The sequence below is a fragment of the Zootoca vivipara genome, chromosome 2, assembly GCF_963506605.1.
Source record: "Zootoca vivipara chromosome 2, rZooViv1.1, whole genome shotgun sequence".
In the NCBI taxonomy this organism is placed as follows: domain Eukaryota; kingdom Metazoa; phylum Chordata; class Lepidosauria; order Squamata; family Lacertidae; genus Zootoca; species Zootoca vivipara.
This window is the reverse complement of record NC_083277.1, coordinates 1975930-1996447: the sequence shown is the minus strand read 5'-3', so window position 1 is coordinate 1996447 and position 20518 is coordinate 1975930. Positions and strand designations below refer to the sequence as shown.

Genomic DNA, 20518 nt, shown 5'->3' with positions numbered 1-20518 from the left:
GCGGGAGCGGGTGGCTTGCTATTTGTGTATGAGTTTATGGATTAATGTTTCCTTTCACAGCAGGGTGGCAGCTGCACACTTACCGTATTTTTCCTGATTTACTTTTGTTATTGTATCATTTTAATAGAGTTAAGTTGAGGGTCTTACGTAGGCTCTTCCTGGCTCCTCAAAAAGGACAGAAGATGAAGAAGGACATCATCAATGTCTCCTGAAAACTGGTGGTGCTGTGGGTTAAACCACAGAGCCTAGGGCTTCCTGATCAGAAGGTCGGTGGCTCCAATCCTGCTCTTTCCAACCTAGCAGTTCAAAAGTACTGTACGTCAAAGTGCAAGTAGATAAATAGGTACCACTACAGCGGGAAGGTAAACGGCGTTTCCGTGCACTTCTCTGGTTCGCCAGAAGTGGCTTTGTCATGCTGGCCACATGAGCTGGAAGCTGTACACTGGCTCCCTCGGCCAGTAAAGCGAGATGAGCGCTGCAACCCCAGAGTCGTCTGTGACTGGACCTAATGGTCAGGGGTCCCTTAACCTTTACAATAAGACACAGGGGTCGTGCTGACTTATTACAATTATTTGTATTGTTTAAATTATATACATTTATATGTATGTGTGACTTTTATTATTGTTATTAATTTATTTCTTAGTTATTACCTGGCTCATCTGGCTGGGTTTCCGCAGCCACTTTGGGTGGCTCCCAACAGAATATTAAAAAGACGATAAACAGGGTTGCCTTCATAAATATATACGTCAATTTGTATTCGTTTTCCAATTATTGTTTTTCCTATGTCTTTAGCAGTTGTTTTTGTGCACAGTGGTCTGCTTGCAGGAAGACTCCCCAGAACCATGACTGAAGAATCAGTTCAAAAAGCACCGTCTTCTCCCAAACCCAAAGGAAGCAGTAGCCCTGGGGCTCCTGAGACTTCCCTGGTACCTGCAGCCCCTCCTTCCTCGTCTCAGAAGTAGGCTTAGAATAAGTCTTTCCATTATTCAATTGCAGTATGAAGAAAGCACGGTGAGTGTGCTTGTGCCATGGATGGCATGGTCAGAGTTAACCCCCCCCCTTATCCATGGACCCTCCCTTCACCCTATTAGCTGCAAAGGATGCTTCCTGTTGGCTGTAATAGCAGGTACCAGTATTTCCTAAGTCTAGTTGCAAAGGTGGAGGGAGGCTTTCCACCCTCAGCGCCCAGAGGTGGCTCCTGCCTTTGGGCACCTGGTGCATTTTGGAGGAAGTTGCCCCTTAGCACTCTAAGGTTGGGACATTGCCTGAATCTCTTTCCACATTACACTCTGTAGAATGTGTTGTCCAATTATGCAATTGGTAAACAACCATAAACACAGCCTTGTGAGACAGAAGGATAGCAGAGAATCGATCTGCCTACGACAGCTTTGGCTGTGTTGTAGAAGCATTGCTAAAAAACTCCTTGCCCAGTACACTTCCGTCCAAATATCAAACCTCGTTTCTAAACGGTCCAGGAATTTTCCTTCTGAAGCTCAGATAACAGTCCAATTGCAGCGGAAACTTTATCTAGCTTTCAGTGCCCTTTCGTGCCTGAGAAAATAACTCACTGTCCACTCCCTTGCTCATTAAAACAAAGAAGATTTATTAAGGCTAACTCCAGCCGGGAGAAGTCAGGTCCACCTCGGCTGGAAACTGCGACACACAACAGAACAGAACAGAACAGAAACAGACAATGTCATATATTACAGATACAACAGCAACAGGTACTACTTCCTGTTTCCTGTTTACATGACACGTCACAGACCCCATGATCCAGGACGACTGCTGAGCTATTAACCCTCTCAGCTCACACCCCCTCTCACCCCACACTCATCTATATGGCTTCTCCCCTGTCCGGTATTCAGGGACTAGATAGATATTCGAGCTCACAGTGATGCATTTAACACACACCTGTGTCAACGCCCTCCCCCCGGCACATTGCTTTGAGATGCTCAGGCGGTTCCCACTCTCTGCTGTGCCACCTCCCCTCCTCATGCAAGATGTGCAGCTGGGAGCTGAGTCTTTCCTGGTTAGGTCACTAAATACGTCCTTTATTCTTTATGCCACCAATGATAATGTTTTATTTCAACACTTCATCCTGGAAGCAGCCAAAAATGAGGAAGTGAAGCTTATACAATTTAATAAATTTATGAAATAAAAACTATATTCCAGGGTTTCAAGACTACCGTCTGCATGTAAGAAGATCTTTCAGATTTCTGTGTCTTCATTGTTCCTTTACTGCAATTATAACAATGGGAACAAAATTAAAAAAAAATTCCTTCCAGTAGCACCTTAGAGACCAACTAAGTTTGTCTTTCGTATGGGCTTTCGTGTGCATGCACACGTCTTCAGATACCAAGTGTGAATGCCCATGAAAGCTCATACCAATAACAAACTTAGTTGGTCTCTAAGGTGTTACTGGAAGGAATTATTTTATTTTATTTTGACTATGGCAGACCAACACCGCTACCTACCTGTAACTATAACAATGGGAGTTACAAAATAAAAAAATTCCTTCATTAGCACCTTAAAGACCAACTAACTTTTTATTTTGGTATGAGCTTTCGTGTGCATGCACACTTCATCAGACACACTCAGATATCAGCTAAGAGTTACGTGACTCTTCGTTTATTAACAAACTGTACATCCAAAGCAACACAAGAAGTCTCACACTCCACTTTTCACAACCCTCTCTTCCCAACTTCAAACATGAACATGTCCAATCTCGCCACCAAAGACCAAAAATCATGTGACTCTCAGCCCATCATTATTCAGCACCAGCTCTCCAGATGAACATGAGATTGAATGCATGAGATTGTTAGTATATGAAGGTGTGCATTCATTTAAGCTCCTTCCACACTCCATGCATTTAAATGGTATCTCCCATGTGAGTTTGTTGATGTTGCCTTGTATTAATTGCAAAGCTTTTTCCACACTCCATGCATTTAAATGGTATCTCCCATGTGAGTTTGTTGATGTTGCCTTGTATTAATTGCAAAGCTTTTTCTACATTCCATGCATTTAAATGGTTTCTCCCCTGACTATAATGTCCATTTTGACGCAAACCCTATCCCTTTTCTGTAACATTTTAATTAAATTTTCAACAAAAAGGAAGAAAGGAAGAAAGCACAATAACAAATACAATTACACAGACAAACAAATTTGTACACAAAAACAATGTCAAAACCATAAAATGGGATTCGCCGAAACCTGTGACTTCCCTCCCCCCCCCCACTGGCATGTTAAGTTTTATTTTCAACTGCATATAATCTCTACTCCAACTGTTCTTTTATTTCTTCATAAAAATGTAAGTTTCAATTGGTTCTCTTCCTCCTTTAGTAGTATTTTATATATCGGCCAATTTTCTTTCATATTTTTCTTTTTCACAGCACATGCTTCTTTGGGGGATATCCACCACAGTGTTTTCGGTTCCAAAAGATCTTTATATTTTGCCCAGACCATGTAAAGGGGTTTTCTTATAATATGATTTAGAAAGCTTTTGTGGAACTTTACTTTATCGTATCCTGGGAAAGCATGCCAGCCATATCGGTTGTCATAGCCTTCCAGATCTAGTAGGTCTGAGTCTTGTACTGTAATGTGCACCAATCCCGGATACAGGTAAGGCAGGCCGCCTAGTAATATAGTTTTGAATCCGGTAGGGAGAACCCCCTTTCTTAAATGTCAATTAAGAATTTATGTTTAATTCTGGGTCTTTTCCCCTGCCAGATATACTTAGAAATATCTCTTGGCCAGTTTTATAGGTAGTCTGTCCATCCGTACCCCATCACAGGCATTGTCAGGAATAAAAAAAAGTAATTTTTGTAGTACATTTATTTTGATGGCGGATATCCTCCCTAAAAAAGATAGATTTAATCTGCTCCATATCTCTAGATTTCTCTTAATCTCTGTCCAAGTCTTAATGTAATTGTCATTAAATAGGTTGATGTACTTTGGAAGACAGAAGCAGAAGACATCAAGAAGAGGTGGCAAGAATACACAGAGGAATTATACCAGAAAGATATGGAGGTCTCGTACACCTCAGGTAGTGTGGTTGCTGACCTTGAGGCAGACATCTTGGAGAGTGAAGTCAAATGGGCCTTAGAAAGCACTGCTAATAACAAGGCCAGTGGAAGTGATGATATTCCAGCTGAACTATTTAAAATCTAAAAGATGATTCTGTTAAGGTGCTACACTTGATATGCCAGCAAGTTTGGAAAACTCAGCAGTGACCAGAGGATTGGAGAAGATCAGTCTACATCCCAATCCCAAAAAAGGGCAGTGCCAAAGAATGCTCCAACTACCGCACAATTGCGCTCATTTCACACGCTAGCAAGGTTATGCTCAAAATTCTACAAGGCAGGTTTAAGCAGTATGTGGACTGAGAACTCCCAGAAGTGCAAGCTGGATTTCGAAGGGGCAGAGGAACCAGAGACCAAATTGCAAACGTGCTGGATTATGGAGAAAGCTAGAGAGTTCCAGAAAAACGTCTACTTCTGCTTCATTGACTACACAAAAGCATTTGACTGTGTCGACCACAGCAAACTATGGTAAGTTCTTAAATAAATGGCCTGATCACCTCATCTGTCTCCTGAGAAATCTCTATGTGGGACAGTTAGAAGCTACAGTTAGAACTGGATATGGAACAACTGATGAGTATGACAAGGCTGTATATAGTCTCCCTGCTTATTTAACTTATATGCAGAAATCATCATGTGAAAGGCTGGACTGGTTGAATCCCAAGGCGGAATAAAGATTGCTGGAAGAAATATCAACAACCTCAGATATGCTGATGACACAACCTTGATGGCAGAAAGTGAGGAGGAATTAAAGAATCTTTTAATGAGGGTGAAAGAGGAGAGCACAAAATATGGTCTGAAGCTGAACATCAAAAAAACTAAGATCATGGCCATGGTCCCATCACCACCTTGCAAATAGAAGGGGAAGAAATGGAGGCAGTGAGAGATTTTACTTTCTTGGGTTCAATGATCACTGCAGATGGTGACAGCAGTCACGAAACTAAAATACGCCCCCTTATTCGGAGAAAAGCAATGACAAACCTACCTAGACAACATCTTAAAAAGCAGAGACATCACCTTGCCGACAAAGGTCCGTATAGTTAAAGCTATGGTTTTCCCAGTAGTGATATATGGAAGTGAGAGCTGGACGATAAAGAAGGCTGATCACTGGAGAATTGATGCTTTTGAATTATGGTGCTGGAGGAGACTCTTGAAAGTCCCATGGACTGCAAGAAGATCAAACCTATCCATTCTGAAGGAAATCAGCCCTGAGTGCTCACTGGAAGGACAAATCCTGAAGCAGAGGGTCCAATACTTTGGCCACCTCATAAGAAGAGAAGACTCCCTGGAAAAGACCCTGATGTTGGGAAAGATTGAGGGCACTAGGATGAGGGGACGACAGAGGATGAGATGGCTGGACAGTGTTCTCGAAGCTACGAACATGAGTCTGACCAAACTGCGTGAGGCAGTGGAAGACAGGACAGCCTGGTGTCCTCTGGTCCATGGGGTCATGAAGAGTCGGACACGACTAAACAACAACAACAACAATTTTGGAGTAATCCATATTCCTAGGTATTTAACTTTTTGGCAAATTTTCAGATTTGAGATTCACCCCTATGTGAGTTTGCTGATGTTTTCTAAAGCTTCCATTCTGATTGAAGCTTTTTCCACACTCCAAACATTTAAAAGGTTTCTCCCCTGTGTGAGTTCGTTGGTGATTTTTCAGGTTTACATTCACACTAAAACTCTTTCCACACTCCATACATTTAAATGGTTTCTCCCCTGTGTGAGTTCGATGATGTAGTCGAAGATTTCCACTATTACTGAAGCTCTTTCCACATTCCATACATTTAAATGGTTTTTCCCCTGTGTGAGTTCGTAGGTGACTCCTAAGTGACCCACTTACAGTGAAACCCTTTCCACACTCCATACATTTAAAGGGTTTCTCCCCTGTGTGAGTTCGTTGATGAATTTTAAGGTTTCCATTCACACTAAAACTCTTTCCACACTCCATACATTGAAATGGTTTCTCCCCTGTGTGAGTTCGTTGATGTAGTCTAAGTTTCCCACTCTCAGTGAAGCTCTTTCCACACTCCATACATTTAAATGGTTTTTCCCCTGTGTGAGTTCGTAGATGTAGTCTTAGTGTCCTACTTTCGGTGAAGCTCTTTCCACACTCCATACAGTTAAAGGGTTTCTCCCCTGTGTGAGTTTGTTGATGTTTTTTCAGGTTTACATTCGCACTAAAACTCTTTCCACAGCCCATACATTTAAATGGTTTCTCCCCTGTGTGAGTTCGCTGGTGCTGTCTGAGGTTTCCACTTTGACTGAAGCTCCTCCCACACTCCAAACATTTAAATGTTTTTTCCCCTGTGTGAGTTCGTTGATGTAGTCTAAGGTTTCCACTTTGACTGAAGCTCTTTCCACACTCCAAACATTTAAATCTATTTTCCCCTGTGTGAGTTCGTTGATGTAATCTAAGCATCCCACTATTAGTGTAGCTCTTTCCACACTCCATACATTTAAATGGTTTCTCCCCTGTGTGAATCTGTTGATGTTTTAGAAGTAACCCACTTTCATCGAAGCTCTTTCCACATTCCATGCATTTAAAGGGTTTCTCCCTTCTGTGAGTTCGTTGGTGTTGTCTTAGGTTTCCATTCACACTAAAGCTCTTTCCACACTCCAAACATTTAAATGGTTTCTCCCCTGTGTGAGTTCGTTGATGTCGTCGAAGTGTCCCACTCTGAGTGAAGCTCTTTCCACACTTTATACATTTAAATGGTTTCTCCCCTGTGTGAGCTCGGTGGTGTAGTCGAAGTTTCCCACTGTCACTGAAGCTCTTTCCACACTCCACACATTTAAAGGGTTTCTGCCCTGTGTGAGTTCGTTGATGATTTCTAAGTGTTGAACTTACAGTGAAGCTCTTTCCACACTCCATACATTTAAATGGTTTCTCCCCTGTGTGAGTTCGATGATGTAGTCGAAGTGTCCCACTTTCAGTAAAGCTCTTTCCACACTCCATACATTTAAATGGTTTCTCCCCTGTGTGAGTTCGTTGATGATTTCTAAGTGTTGAACTTACAATGAAGCTCTTTCCACACTCCATACATTTAAAGGGTTTCTCCCCTGTGTGAGTTCGGTTGTGTTGTTGAAGTTTCCCACTGTCACTGAAGCTCTTTCCACACTCCACACATTTAAAGGTTTTCTGCCCTGTGTGAGTGCGTTGATGAATTCTAAGGTTTCCATTCACATTAAAGCACTTTCCACACTCCAAGCATTTAAATGGTTTCTCCCCTGTGTGAATTCGTTGATGAATTCTAAGGTTTCCATTCACACTAAAGCTCTTTCCACACTCCATACATTTATATGATTTCTCACCTGTATGAGTTCGTTGATGTGTTCTAAGTTTTGAACTTCTAATGAAACTCTTTCCACACTCCAAGCATTTAAATGGTTTCTCCCCTGTGTGAATTCGTTGATGTATTCTAAGGCTTCCATTCACACTAAAGCTCTTTCCACACTCCATACATTTAAAGGGTTTCTCCCCTGTATGAATGCGTTGATGTCTTCTAAGGTTTCCACTTTCACTGAAGCTCCTACCACACTCCATACATTTAAATGGTTTCTCCCCTGTGTGAGTTCGATGATGATTTCTAAGGTCTCCACTTTGACTGAAGCTCTTTCCACACTCCATACATTTAAAGGGTTTCCTCCCTGTGTGAGTTCGTTGATGTTTTCTAAGTGTCCCACTTTCAGTATAGCTTTTTCCACACTCCATACATTTAAATGGTTTCTCCCCTGTGTGAGTTTGATGATGTAGTCGAAGTGTTCCGCTCTTTGCAGACTCCATACATTTAAAGGGTTTTTCCCCTGTGTGAGTTTGCTGATGTTTTCTGAGGTTTTGATTCAAACTAAAGCTCTTTCCACACTCCATACATTTAAATGGTTTCTCCCCTGTGTGATTCTGTTTGTGCACATTAAGGTTTGAATTGACACTATCTGCAATGTGAAAGAATTGTGCTCATTGACTGGAGCACATTCCACACTACACATTTAAATGGTTTCTTCGTTATTCCTTTATAAATTACAGATGGCGCCCCAGAATTCTTGCCTGTCTTCTCCATCGTCTGCTTCAGAGTGCAGGGAGAGAATATCCTGTTGGGGTTTCAAGGGTGAGAACAAAGGAATATGACACACATAAAGTCCAATTCGTACTCATCCCAATTACTATTTATACTTATTATGTGCCACCTGATCTCGTGCCTGTTTTCTGACACAGGACTATCCTAGTGTAAATTATTTGTCCAGGCCTCTCTCTTACGGTCCTTTCTCCATTTGCCTTGCTGGCCAGAGACTCCTGGACGTACCTCCTCTATTTCAATGAGGAATATGTGTCACACTGAAGAAGCTCGATATTATACATCAATATATAACTGTACTTCATGGAAACTTCACCCTTGGATATGTAGCACTGATTTATTCATGGGATGAGGCTGTTAGTTTTATTGCTGGAGACACAAAATTATTCCTGATCTATCAAATACATTAATAGTATTATGTCATGGGGTGTTGGGGCTGGGGTAGTACCTCTCGTTGGGGAAATATAGGGCTCTTTCTGGGGTAATTTGTCCACCATTAATCCCCAACCTGTACTCAGCTCTCACCTGTGGGTCCTAGAAGACGTAAGCATGCAACAGGAGACACAACCCAGTAAACAGCTTCAACAGTCCAGCTAAACCAGGTGAGGATAGTTGATGGGTCTCAATCCCTTGGTGAGTCGGGGACTTTCACTGCATGCGATGACAGGCTCTGGCACATTGAGCGAACGAGACCAACAGTCAAGCAGGTGGTTTCTGCCAGTGCTGTGGAGGGAAGTGAGGGGCTCATCAAACTGGGAAGGAAGTCCAACCAGTAGAATAAAAACTCTGATACTAAACCTCTGCTGCCTTGTGTGAATATATTCAGGTGTTAGGGAATTTTATAGGGGGGTTGGACCCAAACGAGGCTTCATTTGGGAATCAAGATTGGCACAAATGCCCTCAAGGGGACCCCATCTGATACTATGACACCACTCTAGTATCGCACCAACACGAACACCTCGATCAAACCCCTCAAGATCAAGCCCTGTGTAATAAAGGCTCCCTTTCCTACCCTTTCACTGTTGCCTTAGACTCTATCTATACATATAAAAATCGCGAAACTGCATTTTCCACTTTTCTCCGTCACCGCGTGACCGATCGACACAAAGATGCAGGCCACTCCCCGATTTTGTTGGGGACAAAAATCCCTCAAATCACACACCTGGGCAGGTATAGACCTGGTTTTCCACCAAGTCAAACAGCGCCCTCAAGTGGCATAATACCCTCCTCCACCCCCTCCCTTCCTGTGAAATCTAAGCCACACCCACAAACCAAATGACATCATCAACCAAGCAACTGAAACCACCAAGGCGGCCATTATCAGACCCCTAGGCCCCCAACATTGCAAAATAACCAACATTGCCAAGTGGAGGTAGGGGCCTGCCTGGAGGGGATGCGGAGGGGGGGGGGAGGCCGAATAGGGAGCAGGGATACGTAATGGGTCAGAACAGGGTGGGGGGAGACACAGGGATGAAACCTGCCCTCTCCACAGTATATCGCCTCGACTCAGGGGGATCTGAAGGGGGGGGCTATTACCCTCCATTTCACAGACTAACGCACAGCATCGCGTGCAGGGCCAGCTAGTGTAACCATATTTCTTTATGAATGAATACCGTGTACAGTGGTACCTCTACTTACGAATTTAATGCGTTCCAAACCCACATTTGTAAGTAGAAAACATTTGTAAGTCGAATCCCATAGGAATGCATTGGGAGAAAAAATTCATAAGTAGAAAAAATCCTATCTAAACCGCATCCAAGATGGCGGACGGAGCTCCATTCGTAAGTAGAAACATTCATAAGTAGAGTTATTCGTATGTAGAGGTACTACTGTATCTGTATTTCTGAATGTAACCCCCTTTTGCTACTCTGGCCAAGGGCTCCCAGGGATGCAGGGAACAGCCATAATCCTTTAAGCGAGAGGTCACGTAGTCAGGGTGGTGCTCCTCTGCATATCCATAATCCATTCAGGTACCATCTCCTGCCACTCCTGACCCTCTGAAGCCAGAGGCAATACACACACCTGGACCCATTGTCCCCCCCCCCCAAAGGTACTCAAGGATCCCCTCCCAGATACTTACTGGCACTTGCTTATCAATGTCCTGGGACATCGTGCATTGTTACCTTATGTTAATCCTGTTTACCTGTATGCTAATGCCCCTTGCACCTTCCCCTTTTCTGACGTTTTACCTTGTCACAAGTGATGTATGTATGATGCTTTCGATGTGCATTATGGGGTGGTGGTGGGAACTTTTAAAAGTTCTTGCAGCCCTGTTCACGGTTTTCAGTCTGGCATTGAGCCTGCTGCGCAGTAATAAACCTTTCTGTTTGCTTCGGATCATGGCTGGACTCCTTCCTTTTATACTCCACAACGACCACAGGCGCTTGCCTGATGATCTGGGTGGCTGAGCATTCTCGCACCCAGAATTTTGCCCTAACACAGGAAAAGAAGTGGCTAAGAAGTAAACCCTACAGGAATTGTGAGTGGAGTCCTTAAGATGACTGTGTTGGAGTGTTGTGGGTATCAAGGAGTTAACACTCTCCCCAGTATGTAAGAAGACTGAGTTATGGCCAAGCTGGTACAAAACATATTGCTCTGCTTCCCCTCGGACCATATCAAGAAGGTTGAGAGGGTAGGGCTGCCAGAGGTCCATTTCACCACGGGAACTGAGCGTTTAAAATAGCGTCCGGGAGGATTGTCGCAAGATCGGCAAAAAGTCCACCTAAATGTAGGGCAAGACTGCTGCTTCTATGGGGGAAATCATCAGGAAAGCTCAAAAGCTGCTTATTCTGGGGAAATTTTATCCCAAAAAAGACTCCACACCTCTCTCTGGTTTTTTGCATTTTCAAACAGGGCAACCCTGCTGGAGAAGATGGCCTTGCCATGTAGCCAGCCCAGGACCCCCATATACACACTGCCCAGGCCTGTATTCCGTGGGGGCCATGTCAGTGCTTCTAACACCCCTGTTTGACTTCAACCTCATGGAGACTCTACATTGTGTTTCGAGGCAGATGGATGTCGACAAAAGGGGGTGGAAGGAAAGAATCTGACTTTTGAGAGAGGAGGTGCAATCAGAGATGCTTCCACCATAAGAGAGTGTGTGGGGGGGGGGAACCATCTTTAGATGACATTTATGATCCCTGCCTCCATTTCTCAGCCTGAATTGAAACTCAGAATCTCGATAGTAATTCAGTTCAGAACCTTCAGATCTATCCCCTGGACATCTTCTGGAATATAAACCAGACATCTTTGAGGGTACCATCCAGAGCTTCATTTAGTGTGGGCCCCTTGGATTTGGAGTCTACGTATCAATCATAATCCCTGAAAACGCGTCTCAGTAACCCTTGGTATCCACACCCACCTTGACCTCCCAAGTGATACTGAGCTCCTAGACTGAACCATCTATGCTGAGGTGGGACACCTCTTGCCCTCCAGATGTGGTTGGGCTCAAAGTACCGTCAGCCCAAGCAAGGGTGGCCAACGACCACAGATGATGGGACTTCTACTGGAACAACATCTGGAGGGACACACTTTCTCCATCTTCATCCTCCTCTGTAAAAGCTAAATAGCTGTATTGTTCCCTCCTACCTCTGTGATATGTAACATCTTTCTGATACACCCCAAGCAACTACACACATTCCCTAATCCTGCACCATTTACTTCCTGAGGCAGCTCCATTGTGTCCACCTTCTCAGAACCACCCACTATTTTAGTAGCAGTCCTTCAGTTCCCAGCTATTAGTTCCTCCTCCCCTACAGAGGAATTATTCATCTGAAACCCGGGGGCTGGGAATCCTGAGTGGGGAGAGAGCTGTTGGCCCTGTTTGGGGGGGGGGTTCTCCTTGGCTGGTTCTAGTGGGAAGAGGATGCTGGATGAGGTGGGCCCTGATCCTAATCCAGCAGGACTTTTCTTAAGTTCCCACAAACTGAAATGAGACCTGCAAGGATACAGTCTCCCAGGTAAGAGGAAGGACATACCTCTCAATTGGTCCAGGACAAAGTCTGTTTCAAGCGAGGAGTTGAGCTCAGACTTGCAGATCTGAGCCTCTCCTGGGCGGAATAAGTAAAATGGAAGTGATAGTCACTGTAAAAGCATTCAAACATATTCATCTGTTGAATAAAGTATAAGAAAGTATCAGGTGTCCCATTAAGCGCTAATAAAAGTATTATGGTCTCAGCATTTGTGGGCTGCAGGCTGAGGATGTGGACTCTGGACCAGGAATACTCGCATCTCCATTATCCTGCGGGTCTCTCCATAGATTTTGCATGGTTATTTTGGAATTCTCACTCACATACTGTCTGTAAATTTGGCAAGCTCACACCCCTTGCCTAGAATACTGGCAATTCCTGGCCTGCAGATGCACAGCCCTGGGTGTAGAGCATCCGGCCACAGGTATTGTCTATCATGAAAATGCCCCAGACTGGGACGGCTCATGGATTTACTATCTTTGGATGCTGATAGATTGTATCTCCGTTTGTAACTCAGTCTGACATTGCCTACAGAAAATAAAAGTCAAAGAAATGCCTTCAGGATATACTCCTGGATTGGTGTACATCATCATCGATCAACCATGCAGTGCAATGGAAGCCTGAGAGAGAAGAAAAGGTCTCTGGCTACTTCCTGGGAGGGGATTCCAGAAGCAAAGAGCCGCTTTGGAGAAGGTCTCCTCCCCCCTCCTCCCTCTCAGGACCTTCCAGCTTTTTCTCCATTCTCCTCTCCAGTGTGGAGCAATGGTTTGACCTGCTATAATGCAGCCCACAGCATGCAATGCAGTAGTTTGCCAGGATCAAAGGGGAGGATCATAGAGCCAAGGCAGACCCACCAGAGATTCCTCCTCCAGGGCCCAAGGAAGGAGATATTTCTCCAAAAGGAAGAGTCTCTCCCTCCCTCCCTCCCTCCCTCTCCCTCTCTCTCCCTCCCTCCCTCTCTTCTCGGCTGGGCTTCTATCCCCCAGGGATGCCGCCATTCCTCCCTCAGGCCCCCTGTTTTCTCTGCCCACCTCCCTCCGTCCCACAGTCTCCCCTGCGCCCAGAAACCCCCCTTGCCACCGCTCACCCCTCGCCCTCTGCGCTGAATTTCTCCCGGGTGAGCGCACCAACCTCTCCATCCGGAGGGGCCTCCCAATACGAGCAGGGAGGTGGGAGGTGGGTCTCTATCCTGGCCTATTTCTCTTCCTTTAACCCTTTCGTGGACTCCGTCTCTTCATCAAGGCACAGGAGCACCTCGAGGGATTCCTGCCAGGGGGGAACAGCAGAGGACGTCATGTTTGGGTCCTGGGTTCAAATCCAAGACTGCTTGGGCACAGGGGTCCTCGTTGGGACCCCCTTGGTGGGCATCATGTTTAAGTTAAGGCAAAAGCGCCCAGGGGGTGCAGGGCAGTTGAGCATCGCTTGAGCCCCCAGGAAAAAGAGACGTGTGTGGAGGGGAGGGCGCTGCAAAGGAGGTCGCAGCTGGATTGCATGCCCTGCACCCCTGGGCCCTGAGCCAGAACTTTGGGGAGCTCAGCTGGGTATCCCACGTCCCCAGAAAGCCCAATCCGGGGGTTCTCAGGGTGGCTGCGGCGCTCCAGCAGCCTTCCCCCTCCTCTGTGGCGCTGGGGACTTCGGAGCCCGAAAAATCCCCCGCCGATTGGCAAATGGCGGTAAACCAGAAGTCCCCAATTATTGTTTTTCCTATGTCTTCCAAAAACAGGAAACCCTGATGTGCACGGTGGTTTGCTTGCAGGAAGACTCCCCAGAACCATTACTGAAGAATCAGTTCAAAAAGCACCGTCTTCTCCCAAACCCAAAGGAAGCAGTAGCCCTGGGGCTCCTGAGACTCCCCTGGTACCTGCAGCCCCTCCTTCCTCGTCTCAGAAGTAGGCTTAGAATAAGTCTTTCCATTATTCAATTGCAGTATGAAGAAAGCACGGTGAGTGTGCTTGTGCCATGGATGGCATGGTCAGAGTTGTTGTTGTTGTTTAGTCGTTTAGTCGTGTCCGACTCTTCGTGACCCCATGGACCATAGCACGCCAGGCAGTCCTGTCTTGCACTGCCTCCCGCAGTTTGGTCAAACTCATGTTCGTAGCTTCGAGAACACTGTCCAACCATCTCGTCCTCTGTCGTCCCCTTCTCCTAGTGCCATGGTCAGAGTTAACCCTCCCCTTATCCATGGACCCTCCCTTCACCCTATTAGGTGCAAAGGATGCTTCCTGTTGGCTGTAATAGCAGGTAACAGTATTTCTTAAGTCTAGTTGCAAAGGTGGAGGGAGGCTTTCCACCCTCAGTGCCCAGAGGTGGCTCCTGCCTTTGGGCACCTGGTGCATTTTGGAGGAAGTTGCCCCTTAGCACTCTAAGGTTGGGACATTGCCTGAATCTCTTTCCACATTACACTCATCTGTATGGCTTCTCCCCTGTCTGTTATTCAGGGAATAGATAGATATTCGAGCTCACAGTGATGCATTTAACACACACCTGTGCCAACGCCCTCCCGCCTGGCACATTGCTTTTAGATGCTCAGGCGGTTCCCACTCTCTGCTGTGCCACCTCCCCTCCTCATGCAAGATGTGCAGCTGGGAGCTGAGTCTTTCCTGGTTAGGTCACTAAATACGTCCTTTATTCTTTATGCCACCAATGATAATGTTTTATTTCAACACTTCATCCTGGAAGTAGCCAAAAATGAGGAAGTGCAGTTTATACAATTTAATAAATTTATGAAATAAAAACTATATTCCAGGGTTTCAAGACTACCGTCTGCATGTAAGAAGATCTTTCAGATTTCTGTGTCTTCATTGTTCCTTTACTGGAATTATAACAATGGGAACAAAATAAAAAAAATTCCTTCCAGTAGCACCTTAGAGACCAACTAAGTTTGTCTTTCGTATGGGCTTTCGTGTGCATGCACACGTCTTCAGATACCAAGTGTGAATGCACACGAAAGCTCATACCAATAACAAACTTAGTTGGTCTCTAAGGTGTTACTGGAAGGAATTATTTTATTTTATTTCGACTATGGCAGACCAACACCGCTACCTACCTGTAACTATAACAATGGGAGTTACAAAATTTTAAAAAAATCCTTCAGTAGCACCTTAAAGACCAACTAAGTTTTTATTTTGGTATGAGCTTTCGTGTGCATGCACACTTCCTCAGATACACTCAGATATCAGATAAGAGTTACGTGACTCTTCGTTTATTAACAAACTGTACATCTAAAGCAACACAAGAAGTCTCACACTCCACTTTTCACAACCCTCTCTTCCCAACTTCAAACATGAACATTTCCAATCTCTCCACCAAAGACCAAAACTCAAGTGACTCCCAGTCCATCATTATTCAGCACCAGCTCTCCAGATGAACATGAGATTGAATGCATGAGATTGTTAAAGTATATGAAGGTGTGTGTTCATTTAAGCTCCTTCCACACTCCATGCATTTAAATGGTTTCCCCATGTGAGTTTGTTGATGTTTTGCCTTGTGTTAATTGCAAAGCTTTTTCCACATTCCATGCATTTAAATGGTTTCTCCCCTGACTATAATGTCCATTTTGACGGAAACCCTATCCCTTTTATGTAACATTTTAATTAAATTTTCAACAAAAAGGAAGAAAGGAAGAAAACACAATAACAAATACAATTACACAGATAAACAAATTTGTACACAAAAACAATGTCAAAACCATAAAATGGGATTCGCCGAAACCTGTGACTTCCCTCCCCCCACCTGGCATGTTAAGTTTTATTTTTAACTGCATATAATCTCTACTCCAACTGTTCTCTTATTTCTTCATAAAAAATATAAGTCTCAATTGGTTCTCTTCCTCCTTTAGTAGTATTTTATATACTGGCCAATTTTCTTTCATATTTTTCTTTTTCACAGCACATGCTTCTATGGGGGATATCCACCACAGTGTTTTCGGTTCCAAAAGATCTTTATATTTTGCCCAGACCATGTAAAGGGGTTTTCTTATAATATGATTTAGAAAGCTTTTGTGGAACTTTAATTTATCGTATCCTGGGAAAGCATGCCAGCCATATCGGTTGTCATAGCCTTCCAGATCTAGTAGGTCTGAGTCTTGTACTGTAATGTGCACCAATCCCGGATACAGGTAAGGCAGGCCGCCTCATAATATAGTTTTAAATCCAGCAGGGAGAATCCCTTCTCTTAAATGTCAATTAAAAGTTTATGTTTAATTCTGAAATCACTGTTGTCCAAACCAGGAAATACACAAATAAGACAAAATATAAAAATGTTACAAACTCAATTTTCTATGCTAATAAATCAAGAGATAGAATGGAAATTAAATGGGCAAAACAAAGAAATTTCGAGTATGCAAACAAAAGTGGTAAGTTATTAGCATGGCAACTCAAGAAAAGACAAAAACAAAACTTTATAAATAAAATACAGAAAGAGGATAAGGTGACTGAAAACCCGAAAGAAATTAGAAAAGTGTTCCAAAATTTTTATAAAGATTTATACCAAAAAGGAAAAGAGGATTAGAATGAAATGGAGAACTATTTAAAAATCAGAGATTTAAAAAACTATCAAAAGAACAGAACAGCCAGTTGAATGCCCAAATAACATCGGCAGAAATACAAGAAGGAATTAAAAGAATGAAGTTAGGAAAAGCTCCGGGGCCAGATGGGCTAACATCAAAATATTATAAAGAACTCATAGAACAAGTAATGCCAGTGCTGGTACAGGTGATGAATGGTATTTTTGAAAAGGGGCAGATACCAAAAACGTGGGAGGAGGCATACGTAACTCTAATACCAAAAGAAAATGCAGATCTGTTGGATGTAAAAAACTATCGGTCCATCTCCCTATTAAATATGGACTACTTGACATCATGTCAAGTAGATTGAAAAGGGTATTAAACGAAACAATCCATAAAGACCAATCAGGTTTTTTACCAGGACGAATGATGAGAAATAACGTTAGAACAGTAGTAGATATAATTGAATATTTAGAGATTCAAATAGATAAGAAGGCTGCATTGATATATGTTGATGCTGAAAAAGCCTTTGACAATATATCCTAGAAATTTATGAAAAAGCAATTGGATATAATGGATTTGGGAGAAAGATTTATAAAGGGCATTGATGCAATATATTCAAAACAAAGAGCAAAGCTGATTGTAAATAACACTTTATCTGAAGAGTTGGAGATAACAAAGGGCACCAGACAGGGGTGTCCCCTGTCGCCTCTATTGTTTATAACAGTATTGGAGGTGTTGATGGAAAACATAAGGAAGAATAAGGATATAAGAGGGATAATGATCGGTATGAAAGAATATAAACAGAAGGCTTTCGCAGACGACCTTGTACTAATGCTAGAGGAACCGGAAATTAGTATGGAAGAAATGATGAGAGAAATGGAACAATTTGGGAGATTAGCAGGGTTCAAATTGAATAAATGAAAAACTAAAATGGTGAAAAACTTGACCAAAAAGGAGACGGAAAAACTACAATATAAATTTGGCATAGAGGTGGTAAAATATTTAGGAATCTGGCTAACCCCTAGAAACATAAATTTATTCAATAAAATTATGTAAAAATATGGAAAGACATTGAAACATGCAATAATCTGTACTTGTCATTGTGGGGAAGGATTGTTACAATAAAAATGAACATCTTACCGAGGATGCTGTTCCTATTTCAGATGCTGCCTATAGTTAAGGGGACAGGACAATTCGAGGAGTGGAAGAAAGTATTGTCAAAATGTGTATGGCAAGGGAAACCACCGAGAATAAAACATAAGTTGTTAATAGATAAAAGGGATAGAGATTGATTCTCCATGCCTGACCTTAAAACGTACTATGAGGCATCCTGTCTGGCATGGATTAAGGAATGGACATCAGTAAAGGACACAGATCTGCTAGACCTCGAAGGGTTCAATAACTTATATGGGTGGCACAGTTATCTGTGGCATAACAAGGTATGCCTGGGGTAACTGTGCCCCTGAAAGACCAGGTGCGCAGCCTGGGAGTCATTTTAGACTCACAGCTGTCCATGGAGGCACAAGTCAACTCTGTGTCCAAGGCAGCTGTTTATCAGCTCCATCTGGTACGCAGGCTGAGTCCCTACCTGCCCGCTGACTGTCTCTCCAGAGTGGTGCATGCTCTAGTTATCTCCCGCTTGGACTACTGCAATGTGCTCTACGTGGGGCTACCTTTGAAGGTGACCCGGAAACTACAACTAATCCAGAATGCGGCAGCTAGACTGGTGACTGGGAGCGGCCGCCGAGACCACATAACACCGGTCCTGAAAGACCTACATTGGCTCCCAGTACGTTTCCGAGCACAATTCAAAGTGTTGGTGTTGACCTTTAAAGCCCTAAACGGCCTCGGTCCGGTATACCTGAAGGAGCGTCTCCACCCCCATCGTTCTGCCCGGACACTGAGGTCCAGCGCCGAGGGCCTTCTGGCGGTTCCCTCACTACGAGAAGCCAAGTTAAAGGGAACCAGGCAGAGGGCCTTCTCGGTAGTGGCTCCCACCCTGTGGAATGCCCTCCCACTAGAGGTCAAAGAGAACAACAACTACCAGACCTTTAGAAGGCATCTCAAGGCAGCCCTGTTTAGGGAAGCTTTTAATGTTTGATGGATCCCTGTATTTTAATATTTGATGGATTTCTGTATTTTAGAATTTGTTTTGTTGGAAGCCGCCCAGAGTGGCTGGGGGAACCCGGCCAGATGGGCGGGGTATAAATAATAAATTATTATTATTATTATTATTATTATTATAAAAGTTCATAAATTCTTTTTATGTCATGTAATAAGAAAACCACTGTATGAAGTCTGGTCAAGATATAAAAATCTACTGGAAAGAAAAACGCCCAGGTGGTTGTCGCCCACTGAGGTACTGACTAGAAAAAGAACTTGGAATCAAACTAGCTAACATACGAGGAGATATTAGTTGAAACAGAGGAAGGTATGAAAATAAAAACTTTCGAACAATTAAAAGAGAAGAGTGACAGGGTGGTTGCAATATCACCAGATTAATGATTTGTTTAGGGAGGACAAAAAGAACTGTGGATTTGAAAATAAAAAATATATAAATTGAGCTGGTAGAAGGAGAAGAGAAATTGATGACAAAAATGTATAATCTACTTCTAGAGTGGAACACCAAAGACGAGGCAACTAAGGAGTGCATGATAAAATGGGCAACGGAGTTTGGATATAATATAGACTTTGACCAATGGCTTAAATTATGGAACTATCATATAAAATTCACAGCATGCACGGTACTAAAAGAAAACATCATGAAAATGATGTACCATTGGCATCCAACGCCCGTCAAATTGGCCAAAATCTACTGAATGAGAAACAGGAAATGTGGGAAATGTAATCAAAAAGACGGGGACTTCTACCATATGTGGTGGCTGTATGAAAATATCAAAATATTTTGGGAATCAATTTATAATGAAATAAAAAGGATGTTGAGATATACTTTCCCAAAAAAAACCAGAAGCCATGTTACTGGGTTTAATGGGAAGACAAATTAATAAGGATGACCAAAAATTGTTGTGGCCAGAATGATATTAGCCCAAAAGTGGAAAACACCAGAAATTCCAACAGTAGATGAATGGAGAGAGAAAATGATGGAATATTCAGAATTGGCAAGGTTGGCAGAGAGAATGAGAGAACAGAAAGAACAAAGGTTTCATAAGGAATGGGGTAAATTTGTAGACTACTGAAAGGACTATTGCAAAAATGTAAAAACACTGGTAGGATTAACCTAACAAAGATAAAAAATATATAGCCTTGTGTGAGGGACAGGGGATATCGCGAAGTCCCTCCCCTCCTGAGTTCAAGCCCGTCCCCGAGCAAAGGGGAAAGCAGGGAGAGTTCCGATTCCAGTGGGGAAGCAGGAAGTCGTGTCCGAGGCTCAGGCAAGGTAGAGGAGCCAGGGTCCCAGGTGGGACAGGAAGGGGCAAGCAAGGGGGGAAGACCCATCCCTCCAACTCCAGAATTACGCAGGAAGAGGAGGGGCAAGAGGATGGGTCTGCCAAAGCTTTTGTGTTGGAGAAAGACGCGCCAAAAGCCATTAGGAGGTTCTGAAACCGACTGACAACATCGCTCCGTGTAAATAGCAATGACTTGAGCACTGTAAATACGCAGCACCAATAAAAGAATAAAATGCAGAGCTGCGTAGCGTCGTTACTCTGAAGTAGTCCACTCCGGCCACTGTGACAGCAACCTCCTAATCATTTTTGGGCTACTTCGGAGTTGCCGGGATGAGCGTGTCCGAGGCGGAGAAGTGGCGGCAGATCGCTGAGCAAGCCCAGCTAGAACTGCAACAGCTGTCGCTGCAGGCGCAGGGAGAATTGAAGGCAGCTAAAGAGGAGACTAAGAAGGTCCAGGACGACCGGCTACAACTTGCGGAAC

The 20518-nt window shown here is 43.7% G+C and overlaps 1 protein-coding gene across 1 annotated transcript in view; it reads right to left on the bottom strand.

Moving 5' to 3' along the window:
• Window positions 1–76: 76 nt before the first annotated feature.
• The window catches only part of LOC132591143 (zinc finger protein 721-like), a 41710-nt gene continuing 21268 nt past the window's right edge, over window positions 77–20518 (bottom strand). Inside the window, exon 4 of the mRNA XM_060268923.1 lies at window positions 77–7809. Coding sequence (XP_060124906.1) covers window positions 5593–7809 — 2217 coding nt within the window. The 3' untranslated portion in view covers window positions 77–5592. The remainder of the gene's footprint in view (window positions 7810–20518) is intronic.